Source organism: Canis lupus, chromosome 6 (assembly GCF_003254725.2).
Source record: "Canis lupus dingo isolate Sandy chromosome 6, ASM325472v2, whole genome shotgun sequence".
Lineage (NCBI taxonomy): Eukaryota > Metazoa > Chordata > Mammalia > Carnivora > Canidae > Canis > Canis lupus.
The window spans coordinates 38,097,998-38,117,020 of NC_064248.1; the positions used below are offsets into that span (position 1 = coordinate 38,097,998).

Consider the following 19,023-nt stretch of genomic DNA (forward strand, 5'->3'; position numbering starts at 1 on the left):
ACCCACCCTTCTGCCTCTGCCTTTCTCAGTCCTCCGCCTTCCTGGCGGCCCCGAATCACTCCACGCTCCGACCAACCTTAATTTGCATGGACACACCCAACCCTGCTCCAATACCCTCATTAACATAACCCCTTTCATCACGCAGGAACTTGCAGAGCCCTGTATCAAAATAGGTCCTTTATTCAAAGTCTATGGTTGGTCTTTTGACTGCTTTCCTTGACCTCTCACATTTCACTTAGGGCAGCAGTCCAGGACCACCCCAAGAGGCTCTGGAAGCCAACTGAAATCAGAGACCCCTCTATCAAAGTTCATGAGGAAGGGGAGCTGGGATCCTCTTGCCCTTTGGCCTCTGCCATCTGGCCCCTGAGGGTCAGACCAAGTTCTCAACAGCACCAGATGCTTCCGGTCCAACGTCTGGCCTCCACGGGATGACCAGAGACCCAGCTGCCCTTAACGGGGCAGAAGGTCAGCGCTGAGTGCGGCATGGAGTCTCGGGTGTCCATCCCGCTTGCAGAGGGTCCGGAGTCAGAGAGCAGAGATGAGCGAGCGCAGGGAACTCTGGCTGGAGGCGCTCAGGGGCCGGTAACTCGCCGCTAGACCCTCAGCCTGAGGGTCCCCGGGGGGGCAGGGCAGGGCCACCCCTCGAGGCCGGCGGTACCACACAGCCCAGCTTCTCCCGGGGCCCCGCGAAGGCCCCAACGCCGGGGGCCCTTTTCCCGGAGCCAGCAGACAGCTCCTAGAGAAGGAGCAGACGTCAGCCGAACCCAACCAATCTTGCCTCCAGCGTCCTGCTTCGCCTGCGGTCGCCCGCGCGACTCCCTGTGTGGACGCAAGGCCTCGCCCCCGAGAACCCAGCCCGGCCCCCCTGGAGCTCCCAGCTTCCCAGCACCCCTCCCGCGCAGCGAGGCGTCCGCCCTCAGGCCCTGCCCCGGGGGGCGCACCGTCGGCGCAGCAGGCGCAGCAGCGACAGCAGCAGCAGCAGCAGCAGCACGGAGACGGCCGCGACCGTCGGGAAGACCCGGGCTGCGGGCACACGGTGCTGTGAGGAGCTGGTCTGGGCGGGGCGGCTCCCCAAACTCCCTCCCGCCTGGCACGCCCGCCTCACCCCCCATCGCGGCCTCCGGAGCCCCGGGCCGGGGGCTGCAGCTCGCGTTGGCCCCGTCGAGGGGCGCTGCGGGGGTCTGGGCCCAGCCCTCGGGCGCCGGGTTGTCAGCGGCGTCCTGCAGCCCTGCGGGGAGAGGGGTGAGGCGGGCCGGGGGTCGGGCCGGGGGCCGGGGGCGGGGCGGGGGCGCGGGCCGGGCTCTCACCGTGGAATGTGAGCGCGAAGCCCTGCGCGTGGCCGCGCGCGTCGCTGCGGAAGGTGAGCAGCAGCGCGGAGACCCGCAGGCGCAGCGGCCCGGGCGGCGGCCGGCGGGAGCCGTCGAAGGCGCGGAGCAGGCTGCCCGAGGCGGCGTCGCGCAGCTCCAGCCGGTCGCGCGGGTCGGCCAGCTCGAAGAGGCGGAAGGTGAGCTCCAGTGCGGCGCCCGGCGGGCGCAGCAGCCAGCTGCAGTTGCGGTCCGGACCGTACTCGTCGGGGAAGTCCGGGGAGTACACGACGCCCTGAGGCGCGGTCCAGTTGCCCTGGCAGGAGCCCACGGACACTGTGGGCGGAGCCGGCGTCAGAACCCCGGGCCGGGCTCCCCGCCCGCCCCAGGCCCCCCTGCCCGCTCACTCCTCACCTTCGTAGATGCCCAGGCGCCCATCGCCGCCACACAGCTGGCCTGGGTGGCCGAAGCAAATCTGGTCGCAGTCGGTAGCTGGGGCCGGGCGTCCCCGGTCCAGGTCGCTTTCGGAGCCACAGAAGCAGGCGTAGCCGGCCTCCACGCCCGCCAGCTGGGAGCACAGACTGGGTGACCCCCGAGGCAGGGGCGGGGGCAGGGGCAGGGGAGAGGGAGGCTGGGGCCTGGGCCGTAGGTGGGAGCCGGCCTGGAGCTTCCAAAATCAACGTCAGGGTTTGACGTCAGAGGTGGGAGTTGATTTGGGTCCTGAGATCAAGTTCAGGGGGTCACCGTTCTGGGCCGGAGGTGGGGGTCAGTACCTGGTAGCCCTTCATGCGGCAGAAGCGGAGGCACACCTGCACCGTGAGCTTTGTCGAGGTGCCGCTGGGGCCGCTGAGAGCCGGGGGGGCCCCCGAATCCACGAAGCAGCCCAGGTACCCCGGCACTGAGGAGCAGCAGAGTCAGGCTTGGTCCCTTCCCTCCAAGAGCCAACTCTACCCAGGCAGCCGGCCGTTCCCAGCCTTGCCCAGCCAGGCCCACTCACTGTGACACGTGGGGATGTCGCAATAGCGCCAGTATATGCCTTCCTCTGTCTCAGCTACATAGCACCATGGCTGCACGTCGCCGTCTGGGTTCCTGCCATTGGGGGAGAAGTGGTCCAGATCCCCCCACCGCAAGGGCTGCAAATCCCAGGCCCCATCCCACAACCTGTTCTCAAAACGGCCACCACCACGTGTGTTAGAACTTATTTGTTCGTTCCTCTCTGTTGTCCCACAAGTTCAGGTTTGTCCCACGTGCTTCTGGATGTCAACTTCCGACTGGGTGGGGGGTAAGGGGGAGATGTCCTTAAAGGGGCCCTGAGGACATATTTTGAGCTGCAGCTGTTGCTAGGACATGACCTTATACACAAGGACTTTGAGGCCACCAGGGGTTTCCCCAACCCTGTCTTGGGCCTCAGCCATTCTCTTGCCTTGGAACCCTACTTTAAGGCAAAAGTGGGGATCTCTGAGCTTTGTGTGTCCTCCCACTCCACTCCAGACAGCAGAGGGGGCTCTGAGCCCCCAATCCCTCCATCACGAGTAGAGCCTCTCAAGTAAGTTGTATGGCAAGGGCCCAGCCCCTTGCTCCAGGGCTCACCCCTGCCTGGGTTCCGCTGGCACGGGCTTCTGGGATGCCCAGGCCTGACCTGACACTGCAGAGTTTGGGCACCGAAGGCCAGTCCCCCACTGGAAAATGTTCAGCGCGTCCCGCCTGGCCCCTAGGAGGGGCTAGGCCAGGTCCCTCGTGCAGCTGCGCGCCCAGCCCCTCCAGGTGGACTTTGTGTCCCACGGGCCAAGACCTCCGCACAGCCCAGTCGGGCCCCCGGCCCTCCCCTCACCGGCAGAAGTTGTGCGGGCCCAGTCCCCAGCGGCCCTGGGGGTCGCTGGCGCTGCTGTAGCTGTGCTGCTGCGTCTGGTCCCAGAAGAGGCACGGGCGGCCAGCCCCGCGGGGCCCTGTGCGGTTCTGGTGGCCGCGGTAGTCGGCGCCATTCACCTGGAAGCACTCGGACAGGACTGCAGGACAACCGCAGGGGCCGGAGGTCAGACCTTCCCGCATCTCCACCACTGCGACCCCAACTGCCACCCTGCTTGCCAGCCAGCACCTCCGCGCCTATGGGGCCCTGGAGCTGCTCAGCTGCTCCAGCCACCGGCTCCGCCCCCTCCTCTGCCTCCGCCTGGGTGAGGCAAGGGACAGGAGTTGGGCCGAGACTCACCTGGGCTGTGCAGGCTCCCCGCCGAGGCCCTGAGGGGCGGCAGCAGCGGGAGGAAGAGGAGGAGGAGGAGGACCTGTGGGGTCCCCGTCTCCATCGTCCCCAACCAGAGAGAGGTTGCCTGGGCTGGAGCAGGGTCCAGGCCGCCCCCAGGGTCGCTCCGGGGTCTTCCAGGCCACCTGGGGGCCGTTGTCCTCTGACAGTCCGCTCTCCAGGCGCGCTCTCAGTCTGGACCGGTGAACTACCTCCCACGGGGATCTGCCTCCCCGGTTCCCGCCCCTGAAGGCGCCTCTCTGCCCCTGGTTCCCCCTGGCTGTATCCCTGGGGTCCTCTGGCCAGCAGCGCCCTCTGTCACTGCCTCTGGGGGCTCCAGGTCTCGCCTCCGCTTCCACGCCCACCCCCTCGGGAGGCGCCTTGCTCTCTGAGTCGCCCTCGCTCAGGTCTCTAACGCACTGGCTCCTGCCCCCCTCGCGTCCCTCTGTGGGTCCCTCCCCCTGGAATCCCTCCCTCCCCACCCCATCCCCCCCCTGAGGCCGGGAAGCCCCGCCCGAGACTGGAGCGGAGGCAGCAGGTCCAGACGCCTCCCACGCCAACACCCCCCTCCCCAACACCCTGCCCGGGGACCCCGGTGTCCCGGCCCGCGGCTCCCCTCCCCCCGCCCCCCGCTCGCTCCCAGGGTCCCCGCGGGCTCTAGGGCTGCGTGGAGCAGGCCAGGCCAGTCGGTGGACAGAAGGGCCCTAATGGGGCTGATACAAGACCCTGTCCCGAGGCCGCCCGCCGCCGGGACACCGCAGAGGCGCCCGTGAATCCGGCCCTCGCTCGCACTCCCGGTCACCCACCCAGCGCCACAAGCTCCAAAGCACACCCTCTTCGGATCCCCGCGCCCCTCTCCCCAAGTACCGAATGCCTCTGGTTTGACGAAGGAAGTGCCACTCCCTGCCCGCCCCCCCCCCCCCCGCCCCGCGCCCCCGAGACAAGCGGGACCGGTGGACGCTCAGTCCCGGACAGGCAGGGCCAGCTGGTGTCTGGGGACGGAGGCAGCTGCGCCCCTGGTCCCGGCCCGCCCCCTCCTCTCTTCCCCCTTCTTTCCGTAGGACCCCCGGCCCAGGCTCGCCGGGGCCCTCGCAGCGCCGTGGAATTCCCCCAGCGGAGCCCCCCCACCCCCACCCTGGCGGGGGAGGGGGAGGGGAGCAGGCCCGGGCAGGCGTGGGGGGAAATTCCCCGCCCCCTCCCCCCGGGCCGACTCCTCCGAATCCTCTGATCTCCCAGCGCCGCCCGCCGGCTGCCCCCAGGGCTTGGGGGGAGGCCAGCGCAGGTGCGTGGGAGGGCGGGGGCGGGCGCCGGGGCGGGGACGCGCGGCAGCGCCTCCCCTGCGGCCCCGCTCCGCGCGCAGCTCTGGCCGCTCAGTCCAGCCTCGCCCCCTGCCCAGGCCCTCGCCAAGCTGTTCAGCCCTGACAGAGCTGTCGGGGCCATTAGGATGGGAGGGGGAGCAGGAAGGATTCTAGAAGGGCCAAGATGTGGGCGGCGCCGGCGGGTCGGACACCTCGCAGTTGGTGCCCGGGTGAGCCTTCGGAGGAGCCGGGCTTGGCTTTCCGAAAGTAGGTGCCCAGGCGGGTGGCCTCCTGGGGAGTACCCCTCGGCCGCCAGGATGCCCAGGGCTCAGCTCCCGGACTCCTGGCCTTGCTGAGCACTGGACTGGGAGGCTCACCTGCGCAGGCCAGCCCAGCGCAGAGCACCTGTCTAATGCCCCCCTGGGCCAGGGGACAGCTGGAGGCCAGCCTTAGCTGCGGGTGGGAAAGAGGCAGTTGCTGCCAGGGCTCGTAGGTGCCCTCCCAAGTTTCTGGCCAGCAGGGAGCTGGGGTCTGCGGGCCGCGGCTCTGTGACCGAGTTGTGTGCAGAGCCTCACCACCAGGGTCACCGAATACCCAGGAAAGGGCTGGGTGGGGGATAGGGACAAGGGTCAGTAGGGAGAGTAGAGTAGGGACTGCCCCCGCCTGGCGGGCCAGGCTGTCGCGCAGTCTAATGTACTTCCTGAGGCCTCCGTCTCCTGCAAAGGGGAGGCTGGAGGACTGGGGGAGGGTGCTCCATTCCAGAACTGGGGCACCCACGTGAGGGGCAGTGTAGTGTGCTCCTTGCAGGCTCCAGTGCCAGATGACTCCCGGAACCTCAAACTAAAGAGGCCCTTGGCCCTCACCCTGCCACTTACAGGGAGTTCAGGAAAGTTGAAGGGCCTCACAGTCTCAGCCAGGACTTCCGCTTGGTCCCCCCAGACTGCCGTGGGGGGAGGGCTGGGTCCCTCCTACCTGCTCCGGCCCTCTACCTGTGTTTACTGACCCCGGTTCCTCCTGCTCCTGTGCAAACAGCTGAACTTCATTTTCCTGCCTCCCTTGCATCTGACTATGGGGGTGAGTTCGGGCCAACCGGGCGTGTGCAGGAGTGATGCCTCGGTACTCGAAGTAGGGGGGCCGCCCACCAGCAGCGGCATCCCTGAGGAGCTTGTTAGAAATGCAGGTTCCCAGGCTCCACCCCGGACATCCTTCATCAGGACCTCCAGGTTGGCAAAGCGCACACGTAGGCCCCTGCCAACTGGATGCGGAAGATGCCCAGGGCCTGGAGAGGGGAAGGAGCTGGATTGCCGGGTGACCTCGTGGAAGGTGGCCACCAGCCAGGAGAGTAGGGATGCGTGAGAAAGAAGCCCGTGTTGCCTGGCAGCTCCGCCGACACAGCCCTGCCCCGTCTAGTTCTGGTCGCCCGTGTTGCTTTCCCTGGCGTCCTAACGAAGTCCCACAGTCTGGGCGGCAGGGTGGCTTCCTTCTGGGAGCTGAGTGCAGGCTCCTTTGACGCCCCTCCACTAGCTTCAGGAGGCCACTGGGTCATCACTGGTGTGCCTTGGCCTGTGGAAGCATCACCACAGTCTGGCTTCATCTTCACGCGGCGTTCTCCCTGCGTGAGTCTGTGTCCAAATCTCCACCCCCCCGCCCACCCCGTTTTAAAAGATTTTATTTATTCATTTGAGAGACAGAGCACGAGCAGGAAGGAGAGGCAGACGCCATCCCAGGACCGGGATCATGACCTGAGCCCCCCGGGCGCCCTGTACTGCCAGACGCCCCCAGGAGTCCCAGATCTCTCTCTCTCTCTTTTTGAGGGTGCATAGTAGTCCATGGTGTGGCTAGACCACATTTTCTTTATCCCTTCATATGTCAGTGGACATGTGGGTCACTTCCACCAGCCAGCGTCCAACAGACTTGGGACAGGGACCTGAGCAGGACCCTGATTGGGTCCCCACTGCCCCCCGTCTTCACCTCCTCAATCACATTTAACAGAGATTGTTTGAGCCCTTGTAGGTGCTGGGCAAATACTCTTCCTTTCTCTAAAGCATTGGGGGTGAGAGGCCAGAGCCCAAGGGCCAAGCCAGGGCCTTATTGCCAAAGCCAAGGGGCCCTTCTAGAGCCTTCCAAATCCTCAGGGGAACAGTGGGATAGGCGGCCAGAAGGGTCTGGGCTCTGCAGGGCCGTGGTGAGGATATGGCCTAAGGCCAGGGACCTCCTGCCCCAGTACCTCTGGCTTTTGGTCCTTGGTTCATCATACTTGATGTGGAAACCAGACAGAGGACACCTGGGCCAGGTGCTGCGTGATAGGACTGCATTTTAGGGGCACCTGGGGGGCTCAGCAGTTGAGCGTCTACCTTCGGCTCAGGGTGTGATCCGGGGTCCTGGGATTGAGTCCCGCATGGGGCTCCCTGCATGGAGCCTGCTTCTCCTCTGCCTGTGTCTCTGCCTCTCTCTCTCTGTGTCTCTTGTGAACAAATAAATAAAATCTTTAAAAAAGAAAAAAAAAGACTGCATTTTAGAAAGCTCCTGGCGATCATGGGGATGGATTGCAGAAAGGGGGCAGTGGAGACTGCTGTAGCCATGCAGGCCAGTGGTTGGGGCTCTAGTGATTCTGGGGCCGGGACTGGGGGTGTTTACTCAGGCAAGGACCAGCGACACGGTTGTCTTCACTGTGTATGTGCCTTAGCTGGCGCCCTGGAGTGACTGTATCCCTCCGAAATTCGTATGTTGAAACTCGAATCAAATGTGATGCTATCAGGACGTGAAGCCCCTGGGAGGTGTTTAGGTCAGCATGGAGCTTCAGAATGGATCATGAGCGGCCAGAGAGTGAGCTAGTCACCCGCCCCAACGAGGACGCAGCAAGGAGGCTCTCATCAGAACGCACTCGGGCGTGCCCCCTCATCCCAGGCCTCCAGCCTCAGAGCCCTGAGGCGTGCACGTTGGTTGTGGAAGGGTCCCTCCATCTGTGGCATTTGTTAAGACACCTTGGATGGACTGACACCCGAATCCCCCAAAGCCTCTCAGCGCCAGGGAAAGAAACCCCTTCTGCTTCACCACGTGGGGAAAGTGGGCAGAGTGAGTGAGCCTAATGGGTCTGGGGCTTCTTTTTGGGGTGATGAATATTCTGGAATTAGATGGTGGTGATGGACGCAGCACTGGTGAATATACTAAGAGCCACTGAGTCACAGACTGAGTGGCGCGTGGATTAAGGACAGGGCGGCACGCAGCACAGCTCTGGGTTTCTCCTCGTGCGGTGGAACCACCACGAGGAGGACAACAGGTGGCTGTCCCCCTCTGCTGCTGTACCCCGTGCCCACGGGTCACCAGGGCTGAGGCCGTGGAGGCGGGTGGACACACGGGTCCAGTTCCGGAAGACAGGGCCAGGCTGATGCAGCAGACGGACAGACTAGGAGGCCTCAAAGCTGCTGGGCAGGAGCTGGGCAGGAGAGGGCGGAGGGCTAGTCCCCGCCACACCAACCACCCAGTTTTAGGGGCGGGTGGGGGCAGGGGAGCCCTCCAGGGAGGCCTGGGCCAGGAAGGGAGGCCCAGGACCGAGGTGTGACCTTGGGAGGGGGCGGGAGGGGCAGGCGGGGAGCTCTGAGAAGCACCCGCTGACTGTCGGCACAGGAGTTCCTGGGTGCCAGGGTCCTGCGGGAAGGATGTGGGGGCCAGAGGCGAGGGACCAAGGGGCCTGAGCCGTGAGTAGCCTTTCTGCGATGCTCACCTAACACCCCTGGGGGCAGGGACTGGGGGCCGGGGCTCCTACAGCTGGCCACTGCCCCCCAGTTTTAAGAGTTGAGTTCCTTGTTGATACTTCTGTTATTCCTAGTGAAGTTTTATTTTAATGCCATAATTGAAACGTAATTTCATAATTGTTGCTCACCATCACGCAGAGGGGGCGGGCACACTAATGACCTGCTCCGGTGGTGGAGACATCCTACAATGGGGCTTACTGGGGGAAAGTAGCAGCAGAGCAGGAGCAGGGAGGGAGCGGGCATTGCCCTGCCGATCCATCTCCATCCATCCACTGAGGCGCCAGCTTCCTGGGCACCTGCCCCTGTGCACTCTGCTCTGTGACGGGACAGGGCAGGGGACCTCTCCAGGGCTCTGGACTCTGGAGGAAGCAGACCTATGGGAGGAAGCCTGCGGAGCTCGGAGCAGCCGTGGGGCACCCAAGGGGACGGCGGTGTCAAAATTCCTGTCCATCTGGGAGTCGTCAGTCCAAGCGCCACAGAGCATCCGTGTGTCCTCTGAGGTCCAAGCAGGAGCAGAGAGGAGCACGCAGGCCCCTGTCAACACGAGTGTCCAGGAATGAAGAGAAGCCTAGGTCTCTCTGTGACTCTCCTTGTGCTGCATCCCAGAGCACAGCCAAGCTGAGGGCCATGGGACTTGAGAATGAGGAACTCAGTGTCCCTGCAGGTGGCTTTGCAGGTGGCAGCAGCTGTCGGGACTCAGCACTTCTTGCTGGAGCACCTCACGCCTGTGGGGGGGCTCCACTTCCACAGTGGAGCTGAGCAGACTCAACTGGTAGAGGCACAGACTCTCCTCCAGGTGTGGCCACTGCCCGTGGGCATGCGTATGTGTGACACGAAGATGGATCTGGGATTGGGTGTCTTATCTGTTCCCACAGGGCTGTGTCTGGCGTCGGCCGTGGGCAGCTCATTGTCTCAGGGCAGTATGCTGTGTGGCCAAGAGCATTGCTTGAAACGGCCCCCGTGTGGGGCGTCCACTGCTGAGGGCCGTCAGCACAGGGGTCCTCTGGCAGACACCTGCCTCCTACCTGCTATGTCCCTGCACCGTCCTCTCAACCGCTGCCAAGGCTGCGAGGCTATGGCCCCATGGGGCTGCAACTGGGTCAACTGATGGGGCACTTACTTGCCTGGGAGGGGAGCCAGGGTCTGATTGGGGGTCTAAGTGCCCTGTCCTTGGGGTAGTCATTCCATTTCCAGCTTGCCCCAGTTTCTGAGAGTGGGGTGGGGCTCAGGGTGAGGGGCAGCAGCAGAGAATCAAGGTGTTTCAGCGACACAAAGGCAATGGCCAGCTGGGGCTGCAGCCCTGTGTGCTTGGAGCGGACCCCTTGGCCACTGCTCCAGAGCACCCCCACCTGCTCCTGCTCCAGCTGACATCTGGGCCAGGTACCTGGTACTGCCTCCTGCGTGGGGGTCTCTTCTGGGGGTGCCTGGCCAAACTCCATCACTCCCGACCTTGCACGGAGACACAGTGCGTGTGGCTTCACAGCGGCCAACTGTCTTTGCAAAGGGGACATGGGCGTACATACCAGTTCTACACGGTGAGATATAAAAGAGGGTTTATTGGCAGCAAATCTACCCGTGGAGGGACAGTGGGGTCCCAAGCCATCGCTGCTCCAATGCCAGACAGCAGGCTCCACGGCCAGCTATGCGCTCTCTGTACCTACGGCTGGCGGCGAGGAACCCCGTGGGGAGGCCGCGGCCCAGTCAGCCAGCAGCGGCCTCTGGAGCTCTGGGCCACACCAGCCTGCTTCTCCTCGGGTCTGCGAGGCCAGCTCTCTGTTACGCAGCCAGATGGGAGAGGTGGGTGGGCCTCGCCGCCCCCTGGGCCTGCCTGTCGTCCTGCATCACACAAATGTGGGCGACCCAGACGTCGCTGGCCAGTAGCGTCTGTCCGGGACCGACTCCCGCTGTGGGGAACGCCACATGCTACGGTGATCGCGGACCCTGGCTTTAATTTCAGTTGGAAGAGAGCAAAGGAAAGAGGCGCTGAGAGGGTGTGGCAAGGCCTCTGCTCTGGCCTGCCCTGCTACTGTGAGGGGCGTGCGGACGCCGCCCTGGCACCCGTCCAGAAACATCTGGGGAGGCGACAGCTTCACGGGGCGCTTGGCTGGAAGCAGCAGGAGGCTCTCAGTGCGCCCTGGCCGAGGCAGGACCCTGGCAAACGGGAAAGTCCTGGGCAAAGTCCCGGGCTCTGGAAACAGGCGGGCGTTTGCGGCTCAGGGCAGCATAGCCGGGAGGAGGCGTCTCCGTGTCAAGAGGCTTCTTTGGACCGTCGCGGGCCGGGCCCATCCCCGCGTCATGCACACCTGCAGCTGCCAGCTCCTGGCGCTCCTGCCTGCCTGCCCGGAGACGCCGTCCAGGTATGAGGCCCTTGGAGAAACGTGAAGGCCAGTGCTTCGGACGAGTGGAAGAAAGTCTTTGTGAAGCAGGATCTAACTGGGAGGGTAACGCCAGGGGCCTGGGTACGCTCGGACGATCCCTGACGCCGGCAGCGTGGAGGCTCGGCCGCTCGAGTCGGGAAGGAGGCTGGCCTCACTGGGCCCCGCTGTCCAGCTTTGTACCATTCACCAGCCTGGTCACAAAGAAACACACGTTCATTATAAAAATCCAAACGCAGCAGAGGTGGGCAGTAGAGGAAGTGTCCTCCCGCCCGGAGATAACCAGCTGGTGCTCACACACGCTCAGGACACATGTCCTACCATTTCCTTTAAGAGGGGAGGCTGCTCTGGGTTCCCGGCTCTCTCTGCAAGCCTGTCCTGGGGGGAACCGACACTCCTGAAAAGTCGCATCTCCCACTCGGGGAGTGCTGGGACGTGCCCGGGCCTCTGAGATTCTTTTCCAAGAAACAAAAAGTTCTCTATTGCCGTGATGGCTTTGGAAAACGTGGCAAATTCTCTGATACCTGCCACTGCAGGGGAAAGGGCTGCCTGTGTCCCAGGGAACGGGGCAGGCAGGCAGGCCGTGGCCCCAAGTCACCGGGGCTCCCTCCTGGGCTCACTTGGCTCCACTGAGCAGTCATCCTCCTGCCACGTCACCTGCCCAGGTGGCTGTGGAACCAGGCGCCCACCCCCACAACCGCTCCGAGGATGTTCCCTCTCTCCCCGAAAGTGCTCCCCCTCCTTTCCTACTGTGGGGGGAGCTTATGAAGGGCCGGTGTTGATTCTTGGCCAAGCTTTGGTAGAGGGCACCATGGTCGCTGCCATCCGGCCAGGCTTTTCTGGGTGGGAAGTTGTCAAACAATTCCATCAGTCTCTACCTGGTACAGGTCTGCTCACATTTTCTTATTTCTTCCTGGGTTGGCCTTGGCAGCTGTTCTGCTACTGCTCGTGCCATTCCCTGACGACCCTCTGTGTGTGCGGCTCTTCCTGTGGAGTAGGCAGTCATGCCCCGCTTTCACTCTTGATTTTAATAACTTGAGTCTTCCCGATCTTATTTTATTTTACTCAAAGATTTTTTTTTAGTCATCTCTACACCCAACCTGAGGCTCGAACTCATGACACTGAGGTCAAGAGTCACATGCCCCTCTGACTGAGCCCACCGGGTGCCCCTGAGTCTTCTCTATCTTTACAGACCGATTTTTGGGAAATAAAATAAAAATAATAGAAAAGTAAAAACCAGTTTTGGGGATGATGGAGCTAAAGGTTTGGCAATTTTGTTGATCCTTTCCAAGAACCAACTTCTGGTCCTGTTCCTTTTATCTTCTCTCTTTCATTAATTTCTGTCTTTTTTTTTTTTTTTAAGAGAGAGAGGGAGAAAGAGAGAGAGAGCGAGTGCGCACAAGCATGGGGAGCAGCAGAGGCAGAGGGAGAAGCTGACTCCCCACAGAGCAGGGAGGCTGACACGGGGCTGGATCCCAGGACCCCGGGATCATGACCTGAGCTGAAGGCAGACGCCCAACCACTGAGCCACCCAGGCACCCCTCATTCATTTCTATTCTTTTTTCCCTCCTTTTGCTTTAGCATTGCTCCATTTCTCTATCCTAGTGTCTAACTAACGTAAGCGTAAGTTACGGACTTGGGATCTTTCTTCTTTTTTCATGTTAGTCTTTCCAGCTATACTTTAAGCTCTGCTCTGCTGCCCCCCGTGCATCTTGCTGTGCTGGGTCTCCATCTGCCTCGGGATTTCTTCTCAGAGTCTCAGTTATTCTGGATGTTGATTGTCCCATGTCTATGTTTCCAGCTTTCTCTGTGTTGCTGATTTCTGGTTTCATTCCACTCTGAACAGATAACGAGCTTTGTGTGATTCCAGTCCTTGCTGTTAGACGAGGCCTGTTTCGCAGCCTAGGTTCTGTCTCCCAGTGAGTTCTCCAGATGCTCCTAGGGGGACCACCAACTGCGCTTGCTGGTGGCCTCCTCCTGGCTCTGCTCACTCGCAGATCACTGTCTTGGGGGGAGAGAGCTGTCACGGTGGAGGAGCGGGGCACACAGCCCACAGGCGTGTGCGCAGTGAGGCACTGTGGGCCGCTCCTGGCCCACTCAGGCCTTCAGAGACGCAGCCCTGGCTGCCGTCCTTCCTCCAACCTCATGAGAGACCCCACGCCAAAACCGCCAGCCCAACCGCTCCTGCCCACAGACTCTGAGAGAGACAGTAAATGTTTGCCAACATAAGCCACTACGTGTTGGGGGGACTTGTGGTGCCCGAGACAACTCACAATTACCCACACAACTGCTGGCTTTCTGGAGAACCAGGCTGGACGCACAGCTGCACTTCCGGCAGAAGTTTCACCTTTTCTGAGGAAAGAAAATTGAAAACATGGATTAGTAATTCTGTTTTGTGTTTATGATTTTCTTTTTGTTATTATTATTTTTTTTTATGTAGGCTGTACACCCAGCACAGAGCCCAACACAGGGCCTGAATTCACAACCCTGATATCAAGACCCGAGCCGAGATCAGGAGTCAGACACTTAACACACAGAGCCGCCCAGGCACCACCCCCCCTTTCCTTTCTTAAGTCTTCTCTACACCCAGTGTGGGGCTTGAACTCACAACCTGGATATGAAGAGTCATGTGTTTCACTGACTGAGTCAGCTGGACGCCCCATTAATTCTTTTCATATTGAAGCTGCTAGAGCCAAAAGTGCATATTTTGTAACAATGACCTCACCTTGAGGATAAAGAAAACTGGGTAGAATGACTCTGATTTGGGCAGTCACTGGGAATTCTGGTTTTCTGAAGCCCCAAACTACCCGTGCCTGGTGAAAGAAGCTATTTGGGACTCTGAGGGTCAGCATTCAGCCCGTCATTCAGCAGAGCAGGACTGAACAAGTGCCCTCGACTGCGCCACAGGTGTCCCACAACTTCTCTTTCATATTGTCGTCAAACAGTGGCTTTCTCCCAGAAACCTCGTTTTTAAAAATTTTTAGTTATTTTTTTTAGCAGAGATCAAATTTCTTTCAGTTGTTTTATACAACTTGGATTCGTTTTTATAAGATATGGCCCTTATTATTCACACGAATTCATATGAAACACAAAAATGCAGGGCACCGGGGCGTCTGGGTAGCCCAGTGGTTGAGCATCTGCCTTTGGCTTAGAGCATGATCCCGGGATCCTGGATCACATCCCGCATCGTGCTCCCCACAGGGAGCCTGCTTCTCCCTCTGCCTGTGTCTCTGCCTCTCTCTGTGTCTCTCAGGAATAAATATAATCTTGAAAAAAAAATGCAGGGCACCTGGGTGGCTCAGTTGGTTAAGCGTCTGCCTTTGGCTTGGGTCATGACCTGGGATCAAGCTCGCATGCGGCTGGGCTCCCTGCTCAGGGGGCAGCCTGATTCTCCCTCTCCCTCTGCCCCTCTTCCCGCTCATGTGCTCTATCTCAAATAAGTCAATTAAATCTTAAAAAAACAAACAAACAGAAAAATGGTTCCTAAAGACTAGTTTTGTATTCTGTTTATATGAAGGAAACTCATTTTCAGCTCAATAAAATTAATTCTTGGCAAAACCTTGTGAGCATGCATGTGTACATGTGTGTGTGCATGTGTGTACACACAAATATTAGCTTGCTCTTTTTGGAGCAGTCTCTGTTTCTTCATCTGATTTTCAAGAGAGATTGATCTGTAACCAGTCAAGACCTCTTAGAATAAATGACAGGAGAGGAACTGAATTAGAAGGGAAGTCGTCTTGAGGATGGGAAGGATCTAGGGAAGGATTAGTTTTCAGGTTCCAGAGAAGGCATCAGTGGACAAGAGGTAGGAGAGTCTGGGGTCGAAAGGCTAGGGCACAAAGCTCCTCAGATGGTGCCTATCCCGAGGGGTCTGAGCCTTGGGCTGGCAGAGACGAAAGGCCCACGGCTCTTTTGTACTCCCAGCTCTGACCCCTGTCCCGGGCTGTACCTGGGTCCTCCTGCGGGGCCACGCTGGGGAGCCGCTCCCGCTGCCTCAGGGCCTCCAGGCCTGCCAGGTCGGGCAGGTGGCAGTGGCTACGCATCACCGTCACCAGCTGGCCCTGGGTGATGGCCCGGCTGCGGCAGCCCAGCCGGGCCTGGTCCCGGCACATCCAGTACACCTTCTCCCCCGCCGCCTTCTCCTTCCTGTAGAGGAAGGACTCGTACACCAGGAACCTGCCCCCAAGGGACGTCCTCAGGAACTCCAGAGGCTGGAGGGCTCCTGGAAGGAATGTGGCAGCATGAAAGGGGCATCTCGGAAGCAGGGTAAGAGCCCGGGCTCCAGGCTCAGAGGCTCTTTCCTTTGTGCCCCAGCCTGCCCCAGGAACTGCAATCCCCCCGCAGGACCCACTCTGTTGGCCGCCTCTCCACCAGCCCGTGCTGCGGGGCCCAGGGCCCTGACACCCTCCAGCACAGGCTGGCTGTGTCTTCCTCAGGGCTTTGGTGCAGCCCGGGAGGCTGGCCCCGTAACTGCCCAAAACCTGAGCTTTCCTGCAGGACTCTCCTGAGCTGGAGTGGATTCTACACCCGGGCCAGCCCCCCAGGTCAGAGGCTAGGCTGGAACATTCAGCCAGGCCCATGGTTGGGGCCATGCACCTGGGCCTCCTGGCTCCGTCCCCACCCTCCCCTTGTCTAGCTGGCAACCAATCAACTCTCTCTTGAGGCTTTTAACACTCTGAATTGAAAGGTCACACGATGTTGGGGTTTGGGTGGCCAGAGAGAACTGGGGCAGGGGAGGCAGGAAAACAGACATGAGATACCCAGAGAGGGGAGACAGAGGGTCCCTGAAGTCTAGGCGCATCGCCCCATAAACGATGCTGAGCACTTCCTGGAGGTGATGCCCTGCCACTCCCTGCCCTCCAGCTGTCTGAGTGGGCTCCTCTCTGCTGACGGCCAATCCCACACCAGCAGCGGGCATAACTGTGGAGCCCACGTGCAACCCTGCCCTTAGGGAGCTCACACGGGGGGGCAGATAGAACAATGTGCATGGGTGCCCGAGGCCACCAAGCATGGGCTGTGGATAGAATGTCTCAGCGGGGAGACCGGAGCACCTGACCCCCTCCACACCCTCTTACTCGCACCTGAGCCTTCCCTCTGGGCCGGGCTGGGGATCTGCTCCCGCTGCCTCAGGGCCTCCAGCCCCCCCAGGTCGGGCGGGTGGCAGTGCCTGCGCATCACCATCACCCGCTGGCCCTGGGTGATGGCCCGGCTGCGGCAGCCCATGCGGGCCTGGTCCCGGCACGTCCAGTACACCTTCTCCCCCGCTGCCTTCTCCCGCCTGTACAGGAAGGACTCATATACCAGGAAGCTGCCCCCGAGGGGGGTCCTCAGGAACTCAGGGCCTCCTGGGGAGAAACAGGAGAGGTGGGTGGGGAGGGAGAGCTGGGAGCTAGGTCTTGGAGTTGGGCAGTGAGGTGATGCGGGCCCCCATGTCAAAGCAGGAACAGCATGGCCCCTGGGGTGAGCCCCACCGCCCCATCCCAGTATGTCCTCCCAGGGAGAGGACATGGCTCTGGACTCCAGGGTGCAGGGCCCCCACTTCCCAAACCCAGCCTAGCCTCAGGTCCCAGGGGGCTCCCTTCTCAAGCCTAGGAGTGAAGGGAGGCGGGAGCCTGGTGAGGCGAAAGCCCCTGAAGGTGGGAATCTGTCTCCCTCCTTGTGGGGCCTGCAGGGAGGTGGTGGCCTTGCTATGACCGCTGACTTCTAGGTTCCTGCGATGGGTGGGGGTGCTCATGCAGGTCTGTTCGGTCCTGGCATAGTTGGAGGAATATGCACGGGCCCTCTGGGTCCAGGAGAGAGATGGGGGCCGGGGTGAAGGTGTGCATTGCAGCAAGAGGCTACGGCAGCATGAGGTCCCCAAGCTGAGCGGGGGTGTGACCCGAGATGCTGGGAGGAGGCAAGGAGTGGCAGGGCCAGTGGAGGGTGAGGACCCAGAAGGCGGCTGTGCCTTCCACCCTGAAAACATCCTCCCAGGCACGGGGACCACAGAGGAGCAGGTGACAGACTGGGGAGTCTATCGGGGCTGCAGAAGCCACTGGGGACGAGTACGTCCTGGAGACGCAGGCGGAGGAACTGAGTATGTGACCGCAGGGCTTGTCTTCGCTCCCTCTGCAGCCCATGACAACAGGCAGTGAAGAGTGACAAGAGCACAGCACTCCAGGCCGGGGACTTGGAGCGGAGAAGCCCCCAGAATTTCAGAGTTGTGGGGGGGGGGGTGGGCAACTTGGCAAAGCAGCCTGGGTGGGAAGCCAGTGAAGACATCAGAGCCCAGGGGCGAGCGCCAGGGGGAGGACATAGTCTTTCCACAAGTGGCATCCAGGGCAGGCCTCCACCCACAGGGACAGGATGGGGCTATTTGTGGGGAGAGCAAAGAGCCCAGGGGGCCGCGCCCAGGGGAAGGGGCAGCAGGTGCCTGTGTCCCCAAAGCTGGCACTTCCTGCCCATCGTGTCTGCCGGCTCCGAGAAGGCTGGCATTGGGTGAGACACCCAGCGGAAGGCTGGGTACTGGCCTACCCGCAGACCCATAGAGCCAAAGTCAGGGGTCTCAGGCCACAGTCACCACTCACACTCGCAGCCACCTGACTGCAGGCCCCTGCTCAGCACCCCATACAGAGCTTGTGAGCCTGGCCTTGAACAGGAGCAGCCAGGAAGGGTCACCAGACACGAGAGAAGCTCCACCCCGAGGGCAGAGGCCAAAGCAAATGCACCAAGCCACGGCACAGGGGGTGAGGGGGCGACACGGCCACCGCCACAGGCTAGACAGGATGACGGAGTGAGTGCAGAGATGTCCAAATACAACAGCAGAAACTTAGATGTTACATGGAAAGACCGGAAGGCAAAATGGAGGAGCTGTCCAGGGCAGGCACGCCGGGAGGACGGACGTCTGGCCAACAGGAGAAACGGAGAGAAGCGAGCAAGGAGCAGAAAGTGCCCGGGAACGGGAGAAAGAGTGCACGACTTGCGATTCCTGCCTCAAAGGCCCTCAGCCCAGCCAGGTGTCCCAGCGATGGAGACGTGACCCCAAAACTTCAACAAAGAAGCAGCACAGGCCTAGGACCCGTCCTCTGAAAGCTTTGGTCGGTTCGACATGGGGACCAAACAACCCCAGAAAAGGACTCACGACAGCCACTCTCCATCAGGCATCCTCGGATGCACGTGGTCCCCTAGGGTGGCCCCAGGGCCTCCGCAGGACAAGGGAGTAAACCGGGCAAGAGAAAGAGGGGCCCGGCGGCGGGGCACAGCCAAGGGGGTCCTGGGAGGACTGGAGCCAAAGCTGGAGCTGCCCCTGGCCCGGCCACCCCGTGCGTGAGGCCCACAGACTAAGCAGCTACTGGACGCTGGACGGCTGAGCAACAGCCTCATGAGAAGGACCGGAGCCGTGCGGGCCCGTGTGCCGCCCCGAACAAAGCTCCGCAGGGACCCCCCCGCCCCCAGGTCAACAGGCCAGCTGACAGAGGCGGTTTGGAATCAGGGCAGTGGACGCCCCGTGAGCAGATGGTATCTGGGGTAGGAGTCGGGGTGAGGACGGGGCCGGTGCTGCCACAAGCCTTGGAGCCTGCACCCCGCGGACGCAGTCACACGGAAATGGAATTAAAAAAAGAGAGTCAGAGGGAGTAAGACCAGAATGCTGGAGTTTGAGAGAACTTTGTGGCCAAGAAGACTGTAAAGGTGACTCCACTGACTTGGGAACCTAAGGGACAGGGGCCCCCGAAGGATGGGCAGAGTTGGGGGGGGGGTGGGTGGGCAACTTGGCAAAGCAGCCTGGGTGGGAAGCCAGTGAGGACATCAGAGCACAGGGGCGAGCGCCAGGGGGAGGACACAGTCTTTCCACAAGTGGCATCCAGGGCAGGCCTGCTGGGCGGGCAGGGAACACTCCAAAGCGCTCTTCTTGGCAAGATGAACACAGGAATATTGACCAGAGAGACAAAACGCCAGGTGGACAAAGATGAAGAGAGCAGGGCTCCGACTGTTGTCATGGGTCCCTTACAGACGATGCCGTTGAGGGAGCAGGGCTGGAGGAGGGAGGGAATGTCCCCTCCTGCAGGATGTGCCGGT

General features: G+C 61.5%; 2 protein-coding genes across 9 annotated transcripts in view; both read right to left on the minus strand.

Moving 5' to 3' along the window:
- Positions 1–164: 164 nt before the first annotated feature.
- Positions 165–4,003, minus strand: KREMEN2 (kringle containing transmembrane protein 2). 2 transcript variants are annotated; one of them, XM_049111474.1, is made up of 9 exons: positions 3,511–4,003; positions 3,136–3,310; positions 2,302–2,393; positions 2,078–2,202; positions 1,719–1,872; positions 1,308–1,640; positions 1,088–1,228; positions 942–1,023; positions 165–736 (listed from the first exon to the last, which is right to left on the minus strand). In XM_049111474.1, the coding sequence occupies exons 1-9, from the start codon at positions 3,602–3,604 to the stop codon at positions 526–528; spliced, it is 1,407 nt and encodes a 468-aa protein (XP_048967431.1). In that variant the 5' UTR covers positions 3,605–4,003; the 3' UTR covers positions 165–525. The 2 variants fall into 2 exon arrangements, with proteins under 2 accessions (XP_048967431.1, XP_025272624.1); XM_025416839.3 differs by lacking the exon at positions 942–1,023 and having other exon boundaries at positions 1,106–1,228.
- A 4,649-nt stretch (positions 4,004–8,652) lies between these two features.
- Positions 8,653–19,023, minus strand: part of FLYWCH1 (FLYWCH-type zinc finger 1) — a 37,105-nt gene continuing 26,734 nt past the window's right edge. For 4 of the 7 annotated variants that reach the window (XM_025416842.2, XM_025416843.3, XM_025416840.3 and 1 more), the window contains 4 exons: positions 16,050–16,313; positions 14,918–15,190; positions 13,248–13,320; positions 8,653–11,162 (listed from right to left, as the gene is read on the minus strand). In XM_025416842.2, coding sequence (XP_025272627.1) covers positions 11,123–11,162; positions 13,248–13,320; positions 14,918–15,190; positions 16,050–16,313 — 650 coding nt within the window. In that variant the 3' untranslated portion in view covers positions 8,653–11,122. Of the gene's footprint in view, positions 11,163–13,241; positions 13,321–14,917; positions 15,191–16,049; positions 16,314–19,023 lie in introns of all 7 variants that reach the window. The other 3 variants (XM_025416846.3, XM_025416844.3, XM_025416845.3) reach the window with 2 other exon arrangements.